The sequence below is a fragment of the Rattus norvegicus genome, chromosome 19 (genome assembly GCF_036323735.1).
Source record: "Rattus norvegicus strain BN/NHsdMcwi chromosome 19, GRCr8, whole genome shotgun sequence".
NCBI lineage: Eukaryota > Metazoa > Chordata > Mammalia > Rodentia > Muridae > Rattus > Rattus norvegicus.
The window spans coordinates 40374520-40394726 of NC_086037.1; the positions used below are offsets into that span (position 1 = coordinate 40374520).

The 20207-nt window shown below is 49.1% G+C and overlaps 2 protein-coding genes across 8 annotated transcripts in view; one reads left to right on the top strand and one right to left on the bottom strand.

Moving 5' to 3' along the window:
• Trmt1 (tRNA methyltransferase 1) overlaps nucleotides 1-452 on the bottom strand; it is a 13389-nt gene extending 12937 nt beyond the window's left edge. Inside the window, exon 1 of one of the 4 annotated variants that reach the window (XM_006255236.4) lies at nucleotides 90-452. The gene's annotated coding sequence lies outside the window, so the exon portion shown is untranslated. The remainder of the gene's footprint in view (nucleotides 1-89) is intronic. The other 3 variants (XM_008772365.4, XM_008772366.4, XM_063277830.1) reach the window with 3 other exon arrangements.
• The window catches only part of Nacc1 (nucleus accumbens associated 1), a 17916-nt gene extending 1084 nt beyond the window's left edge, over nucleotides 1-16832 (top strand). For 2 of the 4 annotated variants that reach the window (XM_008772346.4, XM_006255214.5), the window contains exons 2-6: nucleotides 10632-11543; nucleotides 11624-11797; nucleotides 12627-12732; nucleotides 12830-12927; nucleotides 14039-16832. In XM_008772346.4, coding sequence (XP_008770568.1) covers nucleotides 10640-11543; nucleotides 11624-11797; nucleotides 12627-12732; nucleotides 12830-12927; nucleotides 14039-14301 — 1545 coding nt within the window. In that variant the 5' untranslated portion in view covers nucleotides 10632-10639 and the 3' untranslated portion in view covers nucleotides 14302-16832. 4 annotated transcript variants of the gene reach the window in all.
• Nucleotides 16833-20207: the final 3375 nt, after the last annotated feature.

The window sequence follows — 20207 nt, forward strand, 5'->3', positions numbered from 1 at the left end:
AAACAGCTTGTTTTCTGTGTGGATGGCCCCTGCTCACCCCACTCCCCTACCCCACCCACCCAGCATGGAGGCAGCCCAGCAGAGATTACCTGAGTATTTTAGAGTCCTGAATTCGCTCTCTGCCTTCTGGCGCCGGAACCTGGGGGCTCAAGTCTAGAAGATGAGACCTCACAGCTTTGCTATTCGCCCTAGCTCTCCAGGGCCAACCTGCTGCTTGGGCCTGAATTCTGTCTCCTCCTGGGAGATAAAAATTGGGATGGTGAGTGCCTGAAGCTCTGTTGTGTCTTTGAGACAAAACAGGTACCCACACATCCTGACTTATGCCTTGGGGTCTCCTGATCCCAGGGCTGACCCTCCCTCCTTGATGCTCCTTCTAGGTCAGGTTGTGTGCTAAGCCTGTAGCCAGTAAGCCCATTGATTGCTCCCCACCGCTGGGTCTTTGGCTTTCTCTTCAGAGAAAGAAGCTGGGGTTTGGGGCGGGGCTTGTCTCTGGTCATGTGACTAGATTGTGGCCTATGCCTAGTAAATCAAGTTCACCCTCCTTGGGCATCAGCGGAGAAATTCCTGCAGTTCCGATTCCTTGTTGGGCTCTTCTTGGACCTGTTGTTCCTGGGCTCCCTGGACTGACTCAAGTCAATCCCTCTGCAGGAGTTCCCCTGGAGTTCCAAGGAACAGTGTGGGCTTTTTCATCCTGGGCCTGCTCATACCTTCTCTTCCATTCTGCATTTGGGAGCAAGGGGCATGGTGGGGCATGGAAGTGTTGTCCTGCTACAGGAAGTGGTTATAAAAGTGTTAGTGGTTTGGGAGTGAGCTTTTGCTTCGCCTGGGCTTTGTTCTTACTTTGGTTTCTTAGCACACTACTCCAGCTCTGGACTAATTGCAATGTTAACTGTGTGTGTGAGTGTGTGTGTGTGTGTGTGTGTGTGAGAGAAGGGTAAGGTTTTCGTCTTAGTATTTGTTTTTTGGTTGCTGATGTTAGTCTAGCTCAGGCTGACCTTGAACTTACTGTGGCCTAAGCTAGTCTTGAACTATGGCATTTTCGTCCTTCATCCCAATGCAGGGATTATACAGAAATGAGGCACCACACTTTGATTGGACATCCTCAGTGCCAGAGTCAGCTGCAAACCTCTGGGTGGCTGGTATTAGGCAGTTCTGGGTTTAATGATGACTTTCTTGGGTTTCCCTTTTCCCTTGTATCCTTGGAGTTTCTAGAACACTACCAGCTGCCTGGGCTGTGCCCCCTATCCTGGTCTTTTGATGGGGGAGGGGCTGAGGACTGGTCCAGCATCCTGTGTTAGAGAACTTGGTACTTTCAGATTGTTCTCTCCACTCCTGCCCATCAGGAGCTGTCTCTGTCAGTTGGACTGATTCCACCTCAATCTTTATAATTGCCTTACTCTCACCACTGGCTGCTGCTGCTGCAACTTTGTGCTTTTGCTGTCGATGCATGGAGACTGATCCCTGCATGTGAACCAAGGGTTGCTGCTGGTGTGTCATAAACTGGCTGCTCCCAGGCCTTAGCTGAGTGGAGTATCCAGGACAGATGGTGTCAACTAGTTACAGCTGGAATGCAAAACTGGTAGGAGTTGGCCCTGAAGTATGAGGGCAGAAATGGTCAGGTGGCACCTCCACCTCAGCTAGAACAGAAGATGCACTCACTGGTCCTATTTGCTTTCATTGAGCACCTGAGGCAAACCCAGCCTCAGGCTAAAGTGGTCAGTTTGCTTCCGGTGCTTTGTGCCCACTCCCTTGCTGGGAACTGAAGCAGCAGTAGCTGAGTAACATTCAGCAGACTCTGCAGTTTCTGTTCAGATGGCGACCAAACTTAAACAAAGAAATGGTCCCCAGAGGTACAGAGAATCTAGCTGCTCTGTTAATGAAGATGGTATAGCAGGATGAGATAGTCAGTGGTGTGGGGGCAGGGAGGGTTCCATTGGGTAGACAGAGACTAGCCATGATCTGAATAATTAGTTGGGGGGTGCGCGTGTTCTGGCTGAGAACAACACATTCAGAGCTTTTATTGAGTGTGTGCCAGGCTCCTGCTGAGTTACCAAAAACTATTTGTCTTTGTGAGAGAAGAGTGAGGGATGACTCTGGTGTGGAGCAGAGGTCTTTCATGCTGTCCATAAGAAAGAACACAGTCAGAAGAGGTCTCAGGGGTCTCCCTAGCATCCCCAGGCAAAGTTCAGATCCCTTAACTTAAATCCAGAATCACTCTTCTTTTTTGTTTTGTTTTTTTCTCAGACAGGGTTTCTCTGTGTAGCCCTGACTGTCCTAGAACTCCCTCTGTAGACCAGGCTGGCCTTGAACTCAAGAGATCCACTTGTCTCTGCCTTCCAAGTTCTAGAATTAAAGGCATGCACCATCATCAACCAGCTCAGAGTGTCTTTTTTTTTTTTTTCCATTTATTATATATACACCAGAAGAGGACATCAGATTCCATTACAGATGGTTGTGAGCCACCATGTGGTTGCTGGGATTTGAACTCAGAACCTCTGGAAGAGCAGCCAGTGCTCTTAACCACTGAGCCATCTCTCCAGCCCCTCAGAGTATCTTAAAGTCTGTCCTCCAAAACCCACCTCAGGTTCATGGGGTTCTTCAGCCTGCATTTGGTCTGCACAGGGTCCATCAGAAGGCTGGCCAATGAGCTCTGAACCTCGGGTTCATGGCCAGAGCTTGGGATGCAGCCCCTGACTGCCCAGCTACATACCTGAGCTGAGCTTGAGGCAGTGCTTGGGCAGTGTGTCCCCTTCCTGGATATTCCCTTCCTCCATACTCAGGCTCCCACCCCAGGATCACTTGGAACTCTCTGTGTCTGAGCTCATTCAAACCCATGACTGACTGACCAGCCTTACATGGTCATCACCATCTGACACTTAATAGAACTGAAGCAGTCTTTCAGCATAACCCTCTTTGAAGTCTGCAGTAAGTGACCTGTTTGCTGGTGATGTCTTCCCAGGAGTGCATTGGCCCTTCTATGGGTGGGTAGGGCTGGGAGAGAGAAGCAGGCAGATGAGAAGTAACATATCACAGGTTGTACTTCAAAGATGCTTGCCCTCTATTTGCTCTCCTCTGTGCACCCTCAGCAGGGGTGTAAAAGTTAGAACTTGGGGGACCTTGGTGTTCTCTGAGTAGAGCAGAAGAGTTTAAGGTGAGTGACCATTATGATGGGACAGAATCAGGTGCCCCAGGACGCTGGCTAGAGCTCTTACTCCCCAGTTTGCCTGTCTGATAAGGACATACCTGACCTGCAGTTTGTCGGGTGGGGGGTAGAGGCTTCCAGGTAGCTAGGATTGCTCATTAGCCCGAGACAGTTATCTAGGGTAGCTTCCCACCGACAAGGGTTGAGCTGGTATCGAGGCAGTGAGTCCAAAGCAATAGAGTGAGACCCTGTCAACAGCAAAAGAAGGGCCTGGTATGTAAATGACATTGGTACTGTGTTCTGATACTTGGTATCTGGTTTGGGGGGGATTATGGAAGAATCCTGCCAACTATGTGATGAAGCTGGGTTGTGAAGGCACTGAGGAGCTCTTAGGGTCGATTGCCAGACAGGTAATCCCTGTAACAGTACAGGTTCCAGGATAGAGTGAAAGGCATAAGGTGATAGACAGGAAGGTGCCCGAGTGACAGGACCAGTGATAGCTAGTGGTGGTGGATGTCAGCCAAGAACTGAGGTTGCTGTGTCGGCCCTTCTTTTTTCCCTTAAAATATTTATGTATTTATTGGGAGGGTGACTTGTGAGGGTTGGTTATCTCCGCCCTGTGGGTTCTGGGGATCACAGTCAGGTTGCTAGGCTTAGCAGCAAGTGTCTTTACCCATTAAGCCATGTCACCAAGCTGTATGTTAATCTGTTTTCTAGCCCGATGTCGGGCCATTGATATTCTGCATCACCAGTGGCAAGTCTTTTTGGGGATGCAGAAAGACCTCTAGTTCTAGGTTCCACATCTCCATACTTCACCATAAATTAAAACTGTTGAGAAACATGTGTTGAACATGGACACACTTGGCTTACTTTTTGTGGTTTTAGGGATTGAATCCAGAGCCTGTACCTGCTGGGCACACCCCCTGTCCTGAACAGACTTTTGTTTCTTTCCCTTGTCCCCTAAAAAACAGTGTTATGGCTCCTGGTTTTGAGACAAGATCTTGTTTCACTTACGTAGTCCAGACCAACCTTGAACTAATCATTCTCCTGCCTTGGCCTCCCAAATGCTGGAATTAGGAGGGTATATAACTAGCTTCTTTGATTTATGTATTGACTTTTTATATTTTAATTTATTTGGCAGGACATGGAGATCAATCACAGGACAACTTAGGGGAGTCAGTTCTCTCCACCGTTAGAGCTCTAGGGATCAGACTCAGGACACTAGCTGTGGAGGCAAGCTTTACCCACTGAATCATCTTGGCCCTGAGAGCCCTTATGTAGCATTAATACTGGATTTGGTAGTAGACATCAGCTAGAGGTAATTTGTGGTCTGGAGACACTAGAGTTATGATCAATGGAAGAGCACTAGGCTGGTATGGAAAGACCCTAGGTTCTATCCCTGCAGCAAAAACATGGGAAAAAACTTACCAGAGGCTATGTTCACATTCTATGTATTGGGATGTCAATTTATATAAGGGACTGGAGCTCTTTATATTAAGAAACATGGGGGGCTGGGGATTTAGCTCAGTGGTAGAGCGCTTACCTAGGAAGCGCAAGGCCCTGGGTTCGGTCCCCAGCTCCGAAAAAAAGAACCAAAAAAAAAAAAAAAAAAAAAAAGAAACATGGGTTCTCCAGACAGGTCTGTTTCATTGTTTAAGTTTGTCTTTTCATAGTCTTGCTTTGTAACCTTGAACTCCTAGCTCAAGTGGTTCTGCCTCAGCCTCCAGGTAGCTAGGAGCTCTGTTTTTTTTTTTTTTTTTTTTTTTTTTGGAGCTGGGGACCGAACCCAGGGCCTTGCGCTTCCTAGGTAAGCGCTCTACCACTGAGCTAAATCCCCAGCCCCTGAGCTCTGTTTTCTTATTGGTAGAATATGGGAGAAACAGTCTTTTCTGACCTGCAGGGGCTCTCAGCCAGGTTTCAGGGCCAGGCTGCATTCCTGTATGTACGAAGACTGTGTCTCGAAACAAGTAGGAGTTGTTGCATTGTCCTGTTAAGGAGGTAATGTGTCCCTTTGGTGATACCATGGTCCTGCGTCATATCATCTCCAGTGCCCCATCCACAGTGGAACTTATCCTCCCTCAGCCATGGTATGCCATTGTTACCTCAGGGACTGCATTTGATCTGTGTTCTCTCTGTTCCCTTTTGGGTCTGAAAGCACTCATAGAGTGGACCGTGACTTGGAAGAATCAGCTTATGAACAGACTTGGTGGCATTACCCAGACCAGGGCTCCATGAAAACAGAATGGCTGCTGGGCTCAGTACGGATCTAAAAGTTCTGTTAGGCAGAAGCTAGAGTGTGGGGGCCACTTGGAACAAGTAGGAAGAGGTGGCAGACGGGTGCCGGTTCCCAGAGCTGTTCGTGGAGGGAGGAGGTGAAGGAGTATGGGCAGGAGAAAAACCAGGTCAGGCTGACCTTTGGAGCCCCTGTGGTAAAGGACCCTCCTTTTCTGGATGGGGAGGCTTGGCCTATTCAGCTCCTCTCTGCCCCATTTGTGGCTTCTCTGGGCACTAGTGTTTCCATCTGTGAGTGCCTCCTTCCTAACTGCTTCAGCATTGTCTGTTTCCTGGACAGGGTTCAGGAACAAACTTGGGCCTGTTCTCTGTGTGATCCAGGCCTCTGTCTCTGCCTCCCTGGCCTGTTCTCCTAAATCAGATGTCAGGAAGGCTCATTGCTTCTCAGGAAATATACTGGGAAATGAGATGGCCTTATCTGAGCTGTTACCAGGCACTGTGAAAGGGAGCTACTGTTCATCCTACTCCTGCCATGAATTTAATGACAGCCTTTGAGAGAAAGAAAATGAATTCAGTGTGGGGAGGAAAAAATGCACTTGGTACTTGGGAGGCAGAGGCAGACAGAGCTTGGTAAGTTCAAAGCCAGCCTGGTCTATATAGGAAGTGAGTTTTTTGCTGCTGTTATTTTGTTTTGTTTTGTTTTTTCATGATTTATTTTTATTCACATTATAGCCCCCCTACATAGGAAGTTTTAAGCTAGCCAAAGCTATATAATGAGACCCTGTCTCAAAAACAAAGGACCAAAGAAATTAAAAGCCAGCTGATTGTGGGAGGCTAGGGCAGGAATTAACAGCAAAAACCCAAACCTAGGATCCATACAGGATGCTTACTTTCTATTAGCATGTTTGCCTTTTCTTTGTACTGTCTGGATGGGGAAACATGTGTCCTCACTATACTGCTAAGGTTGGAGGGAGAGGCTTTGTCCCTGAGCTGCCCCAGCAGGAGTGTATTGTTGACACTCTGGAGGCTGGAAGTTCAAGATGACTGAACTGCAGGCTCAGTCTTCAGTCTGCTGGGGCTCTGAGGGCAGTGGTGGGGGGGCAAAAACTCAGGCTTCCTTGAGTGCCTCATGAAGGTGGAACCATCATGAATTAATTACCTCCCAGAGGCTTGTGCCTTCCCCCCTCCCCACCTCTTTGAAACATGGTCTCTTTTGGCTCAGTCTGGCGTCAAACTTCTTATCTTTTGACTGCACTTGCCAAGAGGATAGGTGTGAGCCACTGTGCCTGACAAAGCCCTGCTTAATTGTTAGAAATAGATTTTGACCTACAGATTGGTTTTTCTTCTTTGGAGTTGTGATGTTATTTTGAGACTAGCTCAGGCCAGCACAGTTCGCTACTTCATCTACCCACTGCCGTGACTACTGGTGTACACCATCATCCTGGGCTGGTTGGTTAGTTGGGTGGTTGGTCGATTGGTTGGTTTTGTGGTGCACAGGCATAACCCCCTCCATGCCTTTGTGACTTTGGTGGGGCTCAAGTGTATTGCCTGGGCCACCTTCCACAAAAGCCAGTGGTCTCTTCTCAGGAAACATCTTGCCAGCCCCCTTTCCTTACAGCACTTTTTTTTTGGGTTCTTTTTTTTTTTTTTTTTTCAGAGCTGGGGACCGAACCCAGGGCCTTGCGCTTCCTAGGCAAGCACTCTACCACTGAGCTAAATCCCCAACCCCGCCAGCCCCCTTTCCACAGTGAATCAACTCAATATGAAACTTGGTGACACCACTTGAGAAATTCTGTCCTAATTTCTTGCTGTCCTGAGGTCAGCTATCCGAGGAGGCCAAGATAATTCTTCAGAGCTTCACTCTTGTTTTAGACATGGAATTAGATCTGAAGTAATAGGAATGATGATTGGTTGAGGGGGCTGGAGAGATGGCTCAGTGGTTAAGAGCACTGGCTGCTCTTCCAAAGGACCTGAGTTCAATTCCCAGCACCCTCATAGCACCTCACAGTTGTCTGTAACTCTAGTTCCAGGGAATCTGTCACCTGCATGCAGACATAATATGCAGGCCAAACACCAGTGCACATAAAAATAAAATAAATTATTTTAAAAATGTATATGAGTGTTTTCCTTGCATGTATGTATGTATACCATGTACTTGTAGTGCCTAGAGAGGCCAGGAAAGGGCATCGGATTCCCAGGAACCTAGTGCTAGAAACAGGTTGAGTTATGTGGCCTAGGCTGATCTTGAACTATGTTCAAGCTGTCCTTCCACCTCGGCTTCCTGAGTAGCTGGAACTACAGTCATATGCCATCGTCCTGCTCCAGTCCTTCTGTCCCTACAGGGCCTCCATGAAGCAAAGATAAGACCCTATTTATCTATAAAGTTTGACTGTCATGCATGTGCTGTAGGGTGTGTGTGTGTGTGTGTGTGTGTGTGTGTGTGTGTGTGTGTGTGTGTAGGATGGCTCTGCAATTAAGAGTTGCTTGTTGGGTTGGGGATTTAGCTCAGTGGTAGAGCACTTGCCTAGGAAGCGCTAGGCCCTGGGTTCGGTCCCCAGCTCCGAAAAAAAGAAAAGAGAAAAAAAAAAAAAGAGTTGCTTGTGCTGGGTAGTGGTGACATACACCTGTAGTTGCAGCGTTTGGGAGGCAGAGGCAGGCGGATCTCTGAGTTTGAGAACAGCCAGAGCCATATAGTGAAACCTGTCTCAAAAAGAACTGTTTGTTCTGTTCTTGCAGAAGACTGGAGTTGGGTTGGAGTCCCAGAATCCACATGGTCCATAACCATTCATAGCTCTAGTTCCTTCTGACCTCCAAGCATGTTGGAGGTATATATTAATAATTGCAGGCAAACATACAACATGAGTAAATGTAATTATAAATTTTTAGAAACTAAAGGAAAAAGCAGTGGCAGTGCATGCGGGAGTCAGAGGCAGATGGGTCTCTGAGTTTGAAGCCAATCTGGTCTACAGAAGCGCTCCAGCCAGAACTATATAGTGTAAGCCTGCCTCAGTCTATCCTCTGGGTGCTAGAACTCCATGCATGTTCTACTTCCAACTGAGTCATTTTCTTAAGAACCAAGTAAGCCAGGTAATTTACCCAGCACCTGGGGAGTAGAGGAAGCCAATCTCTATGTGTGAGATCAAGTCTACCCTGGATCTGCATAATGAGGCCTTGTTTCCAGAAAAAGAAAAGAAAAAAATTGGAGCTTCCCAGTACTGAGGATGCTGAGGCTAGAGTCAGTACAAGGTCAAAACTATCCTGGGTTACATGGTAAATACTTGTCTAAAAACGGTAAAAAAAAAAAAAAAAAAGAAGAAGAAGAAAAATCCCTTTTATTTTTACAGATGAACAGTGTGCTCACCAAGTTCAAATTTTAAGATCAGAAAAATATACTTGGCGCAACTTCCCTGTTCTGTACAGAGGAAACAAGTTGTAGTCTTCTCTGGGGGTCTGGTGTGACTGGGGCAGCCTGCCTCGCCTTGTGTGGGCAAGTGTCTATCCCAGTCCTGTTTGTTTTTGTTCAACAGTTTTTTGAGGTATACAGGCTTTTATATCCACCCTTTTACACAGTAATAGATTTTATTTTGAGGTCTGTTTTGTGAGGCTAACCTATAGCTTTAGACCCAGTGACTCCTCCCCTCTGCCCTCCAGAGTTCCTAGGCCTACCACACCTAGCTTGTTACGGTCTTTCATGGATTCAGAGTTCAGGAAAGATCAGTCATTGTTAACTTAAAGTTATCTACCGAGAGAAAGCACACATTTCTCTGCTCTAAGCAAATCCCATTCTTCCCCAGCTCTTTGCTGCCTTCTGTTTTATGTTTTAATGCATTTGCCTTTTCTGGAGACTTCATGTAAATGGAATCCTATGCCATGTGGTCCTTCTGTCTGGCTTTTTCCTATCATATGAAGAACCTTGAGACTTCCCAAGTTGTTTTTCATATTCTCACCAGTGGTGTGTGAGAGTTCAAAGTTCTCACCTGGTAAGACTTGGCATATTTTACTGTGGAGATAGAGGTGGCTAGAACTTAGAACCTTGCTCACACACCCAGCCTTTTGCCTGCTTTGTTCCTGCTTTCGAGCCTATAGCATAAGGCTGTTTTGCATTATGGTTTGAATGTGCATTTTCATGGTGACTAGCTGTACGATTGGTAAGTGCGCTAAGGCCATGTTCTGGGCCATAGATGGTGGTATTGTCATGCCAACGGCCATTCTTAACATGAGTGCAAGAATGTTGGATGCACTGTGCCTGTGTCATCTTATGTGCAAGAGACTGATCTTGGCCATCTATTCTCAGAGTCTGTAGGCCCTGTATCCTCACATTCAACCAACCATAGATCCACAAAGCGTTCCTCTGATGGTAAAACGCAGTGGTAGAGTATGTACCTAGCTTCTGTAAAACCCTGGGTTCCATCCCCCAGCACTGATGAGAATATTTAAGTTTTATTTAGAATTACTGTTATTTTATATGCATGATAATGCCTACATGTGTGTATGTATGCATATGTGTCTGTTGGCTCTCCTAGAACTGGGGGAATGGATAGTTGTAAGTTTGGATGCCTGGAATCTAACCTTGGTCCTCTGCAAGAGACAAGTGCTCTAAACTACTGAACTGTCCCTCCAGCCCTTGCCCAGCGCATTCATTTTAAATCCAGATGTGATGATTCATACTGATGATGATTCATACATCTTGACCTTCTGAAGGCTAAGGCAGGATTGGTGCCCTGAGTTCCAGGCCAGCTATAATGGGAAGCGTGCCTCTAACAGAAGAGACTTTAGAATAAGGGAAGAATTACATAGTGCTGATATCAAACCAGGTAGTGTAAGTCCTGGAGATTGTGCGACATACATGAAGCACACCAGTGACCCCAGTACTCTAGAGGTGGAGACCAAGACTCAGACCAGCTGAGTAACAAGACTCAGGAGGTCTGTAGTGGAGCACTTGCCTACCACGCTAAAGGCCTGGGTTCTGTCCCAAGCTCCACCAGAAAGTGAAGGGTTTGAGTGGCTGTGCATAATAGTATCTATAGTGTCTTTGCATCAGTCCCCTGCAGGGACTGAGTCATAAAGGTGGGCCTGTGAGGGGACAGAAGTGGATGTGGAACTGCCATTCTAAGATGTATCATAGATTTTACCATGTGGATGTTACTTTGACTCCCACATGCTGTCCTACAGGAGGCGAGGTTGCTGAGGCAGGGTAGGGCCTATGTTAGTTTCTGCCACCTGACCTGTCCAGTATCTATCCCCTGTCCTTATGCAGCTGCTGCCATGGCGCAGACCCTGCAGATGGAGATTCCAAACTTTGGCAACAGCATCCTCGAGTGCCTCAATGAGCAGCGGCTACAGGGACTGTATTGTGACGTGTCAGTGGTGGTAAAGGGCCATGCCTTCAAAGCCCACCGTGCTGTGTTGGCCGCCAGCAGCTCCTACTTCCGGGACCTATTCAACAGCAGCCGCAGTGCTGTGGTAGAACTGCCAGCCGCTGTGCAGCCACAGTCATTCCAGCAGATCCTCACGTTTTGTTATACAGGCCGGCTGAGCATGAACATGGGGGACCAGTTCCTGCTCATCTACACAGCCGGCTTCCTGCAGATCCAGGAGATCATGGAGAAAGGCACTGAGTTCTTCCTCAAAGTTAGCTCTCCAAGTTGCGACTCCCAGGGCCTGCACCCGGAGGAGGCCCCATCCTCAGAGCCTCAGAGTCCTGTAGCGCAGATATTGGGCTGGCCAGCCTGTAGCACGCCACTGCCCCTTGTGTCACGGGTCAAGACAGAACAGGAGTTGGACTCGGTGCAATGCACACCCATGGCCAAGAGGCTATGGGATAGCAGCCAGAAGGAAGCTGGAGGCAGTGGTGGCAACAATGGCAGCCGCAAGATGGCCAAGTTCTCCACGCCAGACCTGGCCCCTAACCGGATGCCCCAGCCAGTCTCTGTGGCCACAGCTACAGCAGCAGTGGCTGTGGTTGCAGTGGGGGGATGTGTGAGTGGGCCCAGCATGTCAGAGCGGACCAGCCCAGGTACCTCCAGTGCTTACACTAGTGACAGCCCCAGCTCCTACCACAACGAAGAAGACGAAGAGGAAGATGCAGGTGAGGAGGGCACAGATGAGCAGTACCGTCAGATCTGCAATATGTATACCATGTACAGTATGTTGAACGTTGGCCAGACAGGTGAGTGCCGCCCTCCCTTATGTGCGTGCGTGCACGCACAAGCGTTAACATATAAACATGCTTGTCCCCTGTTCCCACAGTTGAGAAGGTGGAGGCTCTTCCTGAGCAGGTCGTCCTTGAGTCCCACAGTCGCATTCGAGTGCGGCAAGACCTGGCATCTCTCCCAGCTGAGCTCATCAACCAGATCGGCAATCGCTGCCACCCAAAGCTCTACGATGAAGGCGACCCCTCAGAGAAGCTGGAGCTTGTGACAGGTGTGCTGACTGTGCTTTCGTGCCCATCCCCTGTGCTCTGCAAGCTAGCACCCTTCCTGTGTCTCAGGGCACTTGACACTCTCCATTCCCATTTGAGCAACTGTTAGTAGCAGGTGCCCTGACGAGTGGTGTGTTAGGGTAGGAGAGTTGGTAGTGGGGATATGATTCAGCTGGTAATAACCATCTTACCTAGCATGCATAAAGCCCTGGATTTCATACCAAGCACTGTATAGACTAGGCACAGTGGTGTACATTTATAATCCTAGCACTCAGGATGGGGAGGCACAAAGGTCAGAAGATCATGGTGAGCCCTTGTCTCAAAAACAGTAAATTGAGTTTAAGCCTGGGGTGTAGCTCAGTGTAGAAACCAGCATGCTAAAGTGATCCCAGCTTTTTGTTTTGCTCTGATTTTTGAGTTACTCTGTAGCCCTGACTGTGTTGGAACCCATTGCTATGTAGATCAGGCTCTCAAATTCAGAGCTCCATCTGCTTCCACCTCTCGAGTGCTGGGATTAAAGGTGCCCACCACTTCCACCAGGGTAGATTTCAAGTTTTACTCAACCAAAAAGAATGGAGGAGAGAGAAATTGATGTGCTTTTCATCAACGACTACAATCTGTAGGTTTCTAGGTCATGGGAGCTAGTGGAGACGGGGCGTGGTTGGGCCAGCAGGTTGGGGCTCACTGCCACGAGGGCCTAGTCTTTCTGGACTTCTACCACCATATTTGCATCTACCTGGGTGTGTTCAGAGTGCCTGTGGCACACTTAGGTGTTCAGACTAGGCGAGTTGAGATTTGGGCCTGCCTAGATCATGTGACTTTTCTTACTAGGCACCAATGTATACATCACAAGGGCACAACTCATGAACTGCCACGTCAGTGCAGGCACGCGGCACAAGGTCTTGCTGCGGCGGCTCCTGGCTTCCTTCTTTGACCGGTGAGGTACACCCCAGCGCCCTGGGGTTGGGGAGCAGGTCCCCTCCACCCCCAAGACCTCTACCAGTAACTGATGCCCTCTACACTTCTATTTCCAGGAACACACTGGCCAATAGCTGTGGCACCGGCATCCGTTCTTCCACCAATGACCCTAGACGCAAGCCACTGGACAGTCGTGTCCTCCATGCTGTCAAGTGTGAGTGTTCTGCTGGGGCCTGGGGTTGGCAGCTGGCTTTTCTTCCTTTGGTGTTCAATGTCTGTTTGGCCTTGAACTTTGTAGTTATAGATTACTATGCTGTAGTAATAATAATGTTGTGGTTGTGGTAGTTGTAGTTGTAGGCTAACCATGTAGTTATAGACTGGCCTTGAATTCTCAAGTGCTAGGATTTTAAATCCATAAAGTACTTGCCTCAGAAGTGTGAGGACCTGGGTCCAGATCCCCAGCATTCACAACAAAAGCTAGATGTCTGGATTCTTGAACCTGGGGAAACAAGACAAGAGGACCCCTGGAGTTCCCTGGGCACCAGGCTCATTGCAGTGCTGCACTCCAGAGTCAGTAAGACGCAGAAACTTGAAGTGTAGGGCAGGGAAACGGCTCAGTTATTGAAGAGGCACTTCCAGGGTGGCTGACCTTTGACCCTCAGAACCCACATGAAGGTAGGAGGAGAGAGGCAGTATGTCATAGTAATAGGAGTTGTTAAAGGGCCTGGCAAACTCTGCTGGCACACACTCAGGAGACAGAGGGAGGAGACTCTCTTCTGAGTTTGAGGACAGCCAGGGCTATGTAGAGAGACCCTATCTCAAAAAAAAAAAAAAAAAAAAAAAAAAAACGGTGGGGTGTCTAAGGCCAGTGAGGTGGTTCCATAGCTGAACAACCTGAGTTTGACCCCCTACATCCCTTCTACAAGTTGTTCTCTGACTATCACACATCCACATTGTAAAACATTTTAAAGAGAAGGTTCTGACCCACACTCAAGAGACAGGAACAGGAAGAGTTCAAGGTCAGCCTCTGCTACATTGGAAAGGTGGGAGGGGCAGGTTCTGAGTCCTTTGTGGTTTCCTGGGAGAGAGGATTCAATTGGGACTTTCTTCACATTTGGCATATAGTACGGTAGGACCTGAGTGTCTTTGTCAAACAGGAGGCGCTCAAGTCCAGGGCGGTCAGGAGGGGCACATCTATGGCAATGGTAGCCACTTGTCACAGGGAGGCCTAGGTTGGCAAGGGGTGGTGAAGAGGGTGCCCAGGTGAAGCTGGGAAACCTAAATGGGAAGAGTCCAAGCCTGAGCTGTCTACTCTTCCCCCACAGACTACTGCCAGAACTTCGCCCCCAACTTCAAGGAGAGCGAGATGAATGCCATTGCAGCCGACATGTGCACCAATGCCCGCCGAGTGGTCCGTAAAAGCTGGCTGCCCAAGACCAAGCCGCTACACCTGGTGGAGGGCGATAACTACAGCAGCTTCATCAGCGACACTGGCAAGATAGAACCGGACATGATGAGCATGGAACACAGCTTCGAGACAGCCAGCCACGATGGCGAGGCTGGCCCTTCAGCTGAGGTTCTCCAGTAACATACATGTGACACCCCCTTACCGGATGTCACATTCCCCCTCCTATCACACCCCCACCTACCACCTACCTGGTCACGATCTACTGTCTGTCCCTCCCCAGAACCTGTGAGGGGGTGTTCAGTGCCCTCTATCGGATGCAAGAGCTGGCTGACCAAGGCCAAAGCACTGTACCTAGCAGAGGGCAGTGCCGACAGCAGCTTTCTCAATGACCATGAGGAAGAGCTGAACTTGGTAGGCATAGAATACAGCTTCCACACAGACAGCCCCCTCAGCAGAGGTCCTCCAGTACCTGCCCAGGACCCTCCCATGGATGTCACACTCCCCTCCTGTCACACACATACCCCCACCTTAGTCACGAGCTACTGTCTGTCCCTCCCCAGAACCTGCAGGGGGTGCTGCATGCTCCCAGCCCCTCTGCCTCCCTGTCATCCCACACCTTATCCCCAAAGTAAGCTGGGCGGGGTCAAGAGAGGACAGGCATCAGGTGGGATCTGTGACCTTCCTCAACACTCATGGGGAGCCCTGGTTCCCCTTCCTCTTAGGCATTTCCCAGCACCAGGCCCGGCTAGGGGACGGGCAGGACTCAGAAGAGCCTGCCCCTCACTGTGGCTGCTTGGGACTCCACGGGCCCAGGGGTTCTCTGGACCCCTCCCACCATCCCCCAGTGCTTCCATGTCTCCAAAAGCGCCTTCCTGTCCCTCTCGTCTGTCCCTGCACCTTGGGGCTGGGGTAGGTGAGGCCAAGAGGGACTGTCCACTTTACAAACTGAGGAAACAAGCCCAAAAGGCTTAGGGAAGCTCTAGAACTGACCCTCTGTGACAGCCTCCATCATACCCTCTTGTCCCACCCTGCTCTGCCTCTGTGGGTCCCCTCAGCCCAAGAGGTCATTCCAAGAGAGCAGTGCTCCTGTGGGCAGGTGAGGGTCTCAGGACCGGTTTCCAGTCTGGCAGAATTTGTGGGTGTGCGTGCGTGTGTGCGTGCGTGCCTGCGTAGAATGTTTGCTTTTCAAAACATAAAGATCAAGAGGCAGCAAGACCAGGGTCGGAACCAGGGAGCAGGCTGGGAGACTGCTGCCCTCCTCCCATCCGACCCTGGGCAGGGCTCCCAGCCCCCACCCCCTGTACATAACTTTTTGAAACATTTTTTTAGCGAATGAAATATTGAAGTATAAGATTTCCTTTTATTTTTCAAATCAATGGGAATGTGTCTGAGATTCCCTGGGTCCCTGGGCTGTGGAAGGCAGGATGCAGGGACAACTGAATGTGTGTGTGTGGGATGTGGGTGCAAGTTTCCACAGGGGCCTAGTCCCAGTGCCCCAGGACTCCTGTGGATCCAACCAGCTTCCTCTCCCCCAGGACTACAGTTTTAGGGTGTTCACAGGTCCCAGTTGGCTGAGCCCACTCCTGGGGGATGGATGAGGCAGGGCAGGGTCCACGTCCACTGTTGGTTTGTGGAGCTGTCTCTGGCCACATTCCTTTCCACTCTGGTTCTCCAGGAGCAATCTTTCGGGTGTCTGAGTTGATATGTGAGCACAGGGTTTCTGTTACTCCCCTCCATTCCCGTCCTTTCACCATCTCACTGGTTCTGTTCTAGCCCTGACCTTCCTCCCTCTCCCCAACTCTGCATTCTAGCTGCCTTTTCAGAGGCAGGAGGTTGCAGGATTGGAGAAGTTGGGATGGAGCCTTCTTCCAAGCCAGCAGCACCCTCTAATCTGCCGGGATCCCTCGTAACATCTGGTGGTGAGGGTGGGGTGTTGGGTCTGACTTGGCCCCCAGTACCTTACCCTGGGTGTCCCAAGTGGAGGGGAGAAGACACCCCTAGCTAAAGCACAAGCACCTTAGTCATACCCCCTCCCTCCACCCTTGCCCTGGCCTGTTACCCCACCTCCCCCAGCAAAGATCCCAAAGCACAATCTCCTGATAACTTGGCAAGCAGCCGAGCCTGTCCATGGTCAGGACAGGCTGCGCCCCTGCCCAGGCTGAGTAAGGGGCCAGCTCCATGGGACTGAGAATCTTGTAGAGTGGGCAGCGGAGCCCATTGGTTCCAAGCACCTCAGGAGGTGGCCCTGACTCCCCGGGCTTGGGGTAAGAGAAGTATATAGCCAGGGGTGCAGGGGAGAAAACTACTCACTAGGAGAGCCAAAGACAGGGTTGTGCCTTACCTCAGGAGCCACCCCTGCGCCCCTCCTCTGGCGGTCAGCTGCTTGCCTTGCCCTCCTGAGAGCTGCATGGCCCCTACCCCAAGCACCCAGGAGAGTGAAAAAGTGACCCACTTAGCAGGAAAGACAAGTAGGGGCAAACCCAGTGGCTACCCTCCCTCCCACCCATCCATGCCTCTCATGGGGACAGGCCATCACCCACTGGCCCATGTGAAGTGCCAATGCCCTCCCCACCCAGAGCCAAGCCCCCACCCTTCCCAGGCCCACAAGTGAGATTGCATATTAACTACTGTACGGAGAGGAGCGGTGTTGGGAAATGTGAACCCTGAGAGTCAGTGATGCTGATAAGAATAAACAAGACGCCTTTGTAACAGCCCTGCTGTGCTCTGCTCACTGGAGAGGGAACTGCTACCGCATTCATCTAGTTGCACACCTGCCTCCTGACACCACACCCTGTGTTAAGAGTCCTTGTGTTGCCACTAAGCAGTGGCACAGCCTGAGATCACAGGTGTAACTAGGAGACAACACAGGTGCTCCATACAGACAGCAGTAGGTCTGAGGGGCCCTAGAAAGACTGGAAGAACAAAAGCATGGAGAATGGAGGTGGCTCTTACCCAGAGGGAATGAAAGTGAGAAGATTGGGAGTTGAGATAATGGCAGGAGAGGAGCTTGGGCTGCCTAATAACTCTCCGGTCTCACCACGTCACTGGTCTCCATTGTAAGGCAGACTAGCCTAAGCCCCGCCTCCTCTGAGGTGGCATTTGTACTCTGAAGATGATGAGCCCTTCAGATTAGGAGGTTAATTTGATTGTGGTTTATGAGATGGCTCCATAACATGGCTTAGGCTGGCCTAGGACTAGGACTCTCTTGCTTCCATCTTCCAACCCCATATGTTTCACTGAGATTTTACTTTGGTATGGTTTTGTTTTTTTGTTTTTTTTTTTTTTAAAAAGCCCAGACTTGGCCCTCAGAGAAAGTTCACATTGCAAGCCCAATGACGTCTTAGGACCACAGAACCCATGAGAACTCAGCAAAGCTATTAGCTGGCTCCCATTCATCCTGTGGAAAACACACCATAGAGTTTATAAAACTTTAAAAGTCTTTGTGTATCAAATACTCAGATCTTAGCACTTGAATTCCTAACAGACACACACCACCACCACTAAGAGCAAGGCCTAGAGAAGCTACCCAAAAGGTGAGCCAAAGTTTGTCAACACTAATGGTTCAAATGCATGTGGTTTAGATGCTGGGATTTTATTTCTGTTGTCATGAATTAGGCATGGGGGTGGAGGTGGGGCAGAACTTGTGCAAGGTCATCCCACTTCACCTTGTAGGAACACTTGAATCTGGACCTGTGGCAAAAGCTAGGTTCCAGCCCAAGACCCAAGGGTCCTACTAGCTCTGGAAGATAGTCTTGGGTCAGCTCCCCAGGTTCCATTCCCCCTTTCCAGAAGGCAGGACAGCCAAGGTCAGAGAGTAATAGACCCAGGACCACCACAATGGCAGACCACTGTTGTTTGTCAAAGGGTCAGAAGTCAAGAGAACACAGTACCAGCTTCCTCTTTACCTACCCAAAAACTACCATTCATGTGGGACACTTTCATCTCCTGAGGACCCAGCCCATCTGAGACTATGTGGTCCAGTTCATAAGTAAAGACATCCAGGCTGCTGCCAGTGCCATGGTAAAATCAGCTCCTGTGCACCAGAGAAGCTAGGGGCACCACCCCTCAAGCCCTGGTCTTATGTGCCCTGCCCATCCAACTCCTCCCAACATGACCTGTGTTTTAGAACCTGGATGCTCATTTTCAGCTGTTATTCTGGTGATCCGTGATCAACTGCTGAATTGGAGGAGCAGCAGATCAAAATACCGGAGGGTTTCACAACCTCACCCTGCCACACCTCCCCACCATCCACAAACCTGCTGGGTGGCTTGCTCTTTTAAGTAGCAAGAGGACACTGAAGCCACATTGACATCCAGCAGGTCACTAAAGACTTCTGAGCAGCTGGCAAAATCAGGGCAGGATACTGAAGCAAGGCAGACCCAGATGGGTTTGCAGCAGACAGGACAGAGTGACCATACAGACTGGGATGGGCTGCCTCCCCAGACCTGCCAACAGGAAAGGGGCCATTTCACTCTAAGCTTCAGTTTCTTCATTGTCTGCTGATTTATTTTGAGACATGGTCTCACTATGTTGCCCTGGCTGTCCTGGAACTCAGAGACTCTGCTTCCTAAAGGGAAGTGTCACCCAGCTTAAGAGAGCCATAGACCTTGTTTCCCAGGGTTGAAATGGAGATTATTAAGAATGACTAGGGGGGGTTAGGGATTTAGCTCAGTGGTAGAGCGCTTGCCTAGGAAGCGCAAGGCCCTGGGTTTGGTCCCCAGCTCCAAAAAAAAGAACAAAAAAAAAAAAAAAAAAAAAAAAGAATAACTAGGGGGCTGGAGAGATGGCTCATCGGTTAAGAGCACCCGACTACTCTTCCAGAGGTCCTGAGTTCAATTCCCAGCAACCACATGGTGGCTCACAACCATCTGTAAAGAGATCTGATGCCCTCTTCTGGTGTGTCTGAAGACAGCTACAGTGTACTTATATATAATAAATGAATAAATCTTAAAAAAAAAAAGCTTCATTAGCAAAAAAAAAAAAAAATAACTAGGGGCTGGAGAGATGGCTCAGTGGTCAAAAGGACTGTTCTTCCATAGGTCCTGAGTTCAATTCCCAGCAACCACATGGTGGCTCACAACCATCTATAAATAAAGTAAATAAATCTTTTAAAAAAGAAAATAAAAAAAAATACCTAGAATCGGTGTAACAAAATGGCTAATACCCCTTGGCTTCTCTTAATTGTTCTTACATTTACTTTGTATATACACGCTCACATGCAGAGGCACTTGACCCGATACTGCACCAGCCCTTCCATGTTAATGGCACTCTAGTCGAGCAGATCTTCAACTTAAAAATAGTCCCACCTTAACCTTAGTCATCCATTACGTGGGGTTATAAGTGTCTACCATTTAGCCTGGCTTTTTGTTTTGTTTTTTTTAATTCTGTGTGCACACCCACACTTCATTGAGGTTTTGGGATTTTTTTTTAAGATTTTATTTATTATTATGTATAATTACACTGTAGCTGTTTTCAGACACACCAGAGGAGGGCATCAGGTCTCATTACAGATGGTTGTGAGCCACCATGTGGTTGCTGGGATTTGAACTCAGGACCTCTGGAAGAACAGTCAGTGCTCTTAACCGCTGAGCCATCTCTCCAGCCCCGTTCGTTTTTTTTTTTTTTGTTTTTTTTTTTTTTTTGTTTTTTTTTTTTTTTTTTGGTTCTTTTTTTCGGAGCTGGGGACCGAACCCAGGGCCTTGCGCTTCCTAGGTAAGCGCTCTACCACTGAGCTAAATCCCCAGCCCCCCCCTTTTTTTTTTAAGACAAGGTCTCATGTGTCCTCAGACTCCTTACATAGCTAAAGGTGACCTTAAACTTCTGTTCCTCCTGCCTCTATCTCCTGAGTGCTAGAATATCAGATGTGGCCCACCACACCTTGCTTATGAAGTAGTAGGAATCAAACCTGTGGCTTAAAATGTGCTAATTAAGCAAGCATTCTATCAACCAGGCATGGTATACAGCGTCTGGGAACCTAAGGCAAGAGGATTGCTGAGTCCACGGCCATCCTGGGCTCCAGAGGGATCCACAGCCTGGATCAAGACTTAAACCCAGAGGGGCACAAGGGGGAGGGACGTCTTCTGGAC